Consider the following 602-nt stretch of genomic DNA (forward strand, 5'->3'; position numbering starts at 1 on the left):
AGCGCGTTTCCGTGGCCGCCTATGAGTGTCGTGGACCTCGGTGTGAGCACGTCCTCGAACGGCTTCTCGATCAACGACAAGCCGTCGCTCGTCTCGTACTGCCACATGCTCGAGGGCGACGACCTCGTTCAGCACGAAGCCGATATGAAGACGCTCGCGGCCGAGTGCGGTCGTGGCACGGTCTGCGACGGCGACGTCTGCACGGTGAAGGACGAGCCGAGCGTCGTGTTCTTCACGGTCAAGACCACCGGTGGCCTCGGCGAGCGCGTTCAGGACCTTGCCGGCGTCAAGGACGACGACGTCACGGGTCCGTACGCGATCCTCCTCGACGTGCGCGGCGGCAGCGCGTACGTGCATCATGGCTTGAACGTCGACGCACTCCGAAAGACGCTCCAGCAGTTCCAGGCCAAGGCCCTCGACATGAAAGCGCTCTCGTTCTAAGTTGAGGTGGCTTTGTTGCATAGCTTGCTCTTTGATTTATGGTAATGGACAAGTTGTCTGTTATTTGCGATTTTGTAACTGTTGTGTTGGCACTGTAACATGTGGTCTAGCTGCACACTCAAAATGGGCTATGAAACTGCCGATACGTGGCTTACATACGA

General features: G+C 58.1%; 1 protein-coding gene across 1 annotated transcript; it reads left to right on the forward strand.

Moving 5' to 3' along the window:
* Positions 1-21: 21 nt before the first annotated feature.
* Positions 22-486, forward strand: SDRG_09781 (hypothetical protein; the record flags this gene model as incomplete). Its single annotated transcript, XM_008615733.1, has 1 exon — positions 22-486. The coding sequence occupies one exon, from the start codon at positions 22-24 to the stop codon at positions 439-441; it is 420 nt and encodes a 139-aa protein (XP_008613955.1). The 3' UTR covers positions 442-486.
* Between the last annotated feature and the right edge of the window lie 116 nt (positions 487-602).

The sequence above is a fragment of the Saprolegnia diclina genome, assembly GCF_000281045.1.
Source record: "Saprolegnia diclina VS20 unplaced genomic scaffold supercont1.32, whole genome shotgun sequence".
NCBI classification, from domain to species: domain Eukaryota; phylum Oomycota; class Saprolegniomycetes; order Saprolegniales; family Saprolegniaceae; genus Saprolegnia; species Saprolegnia diclina.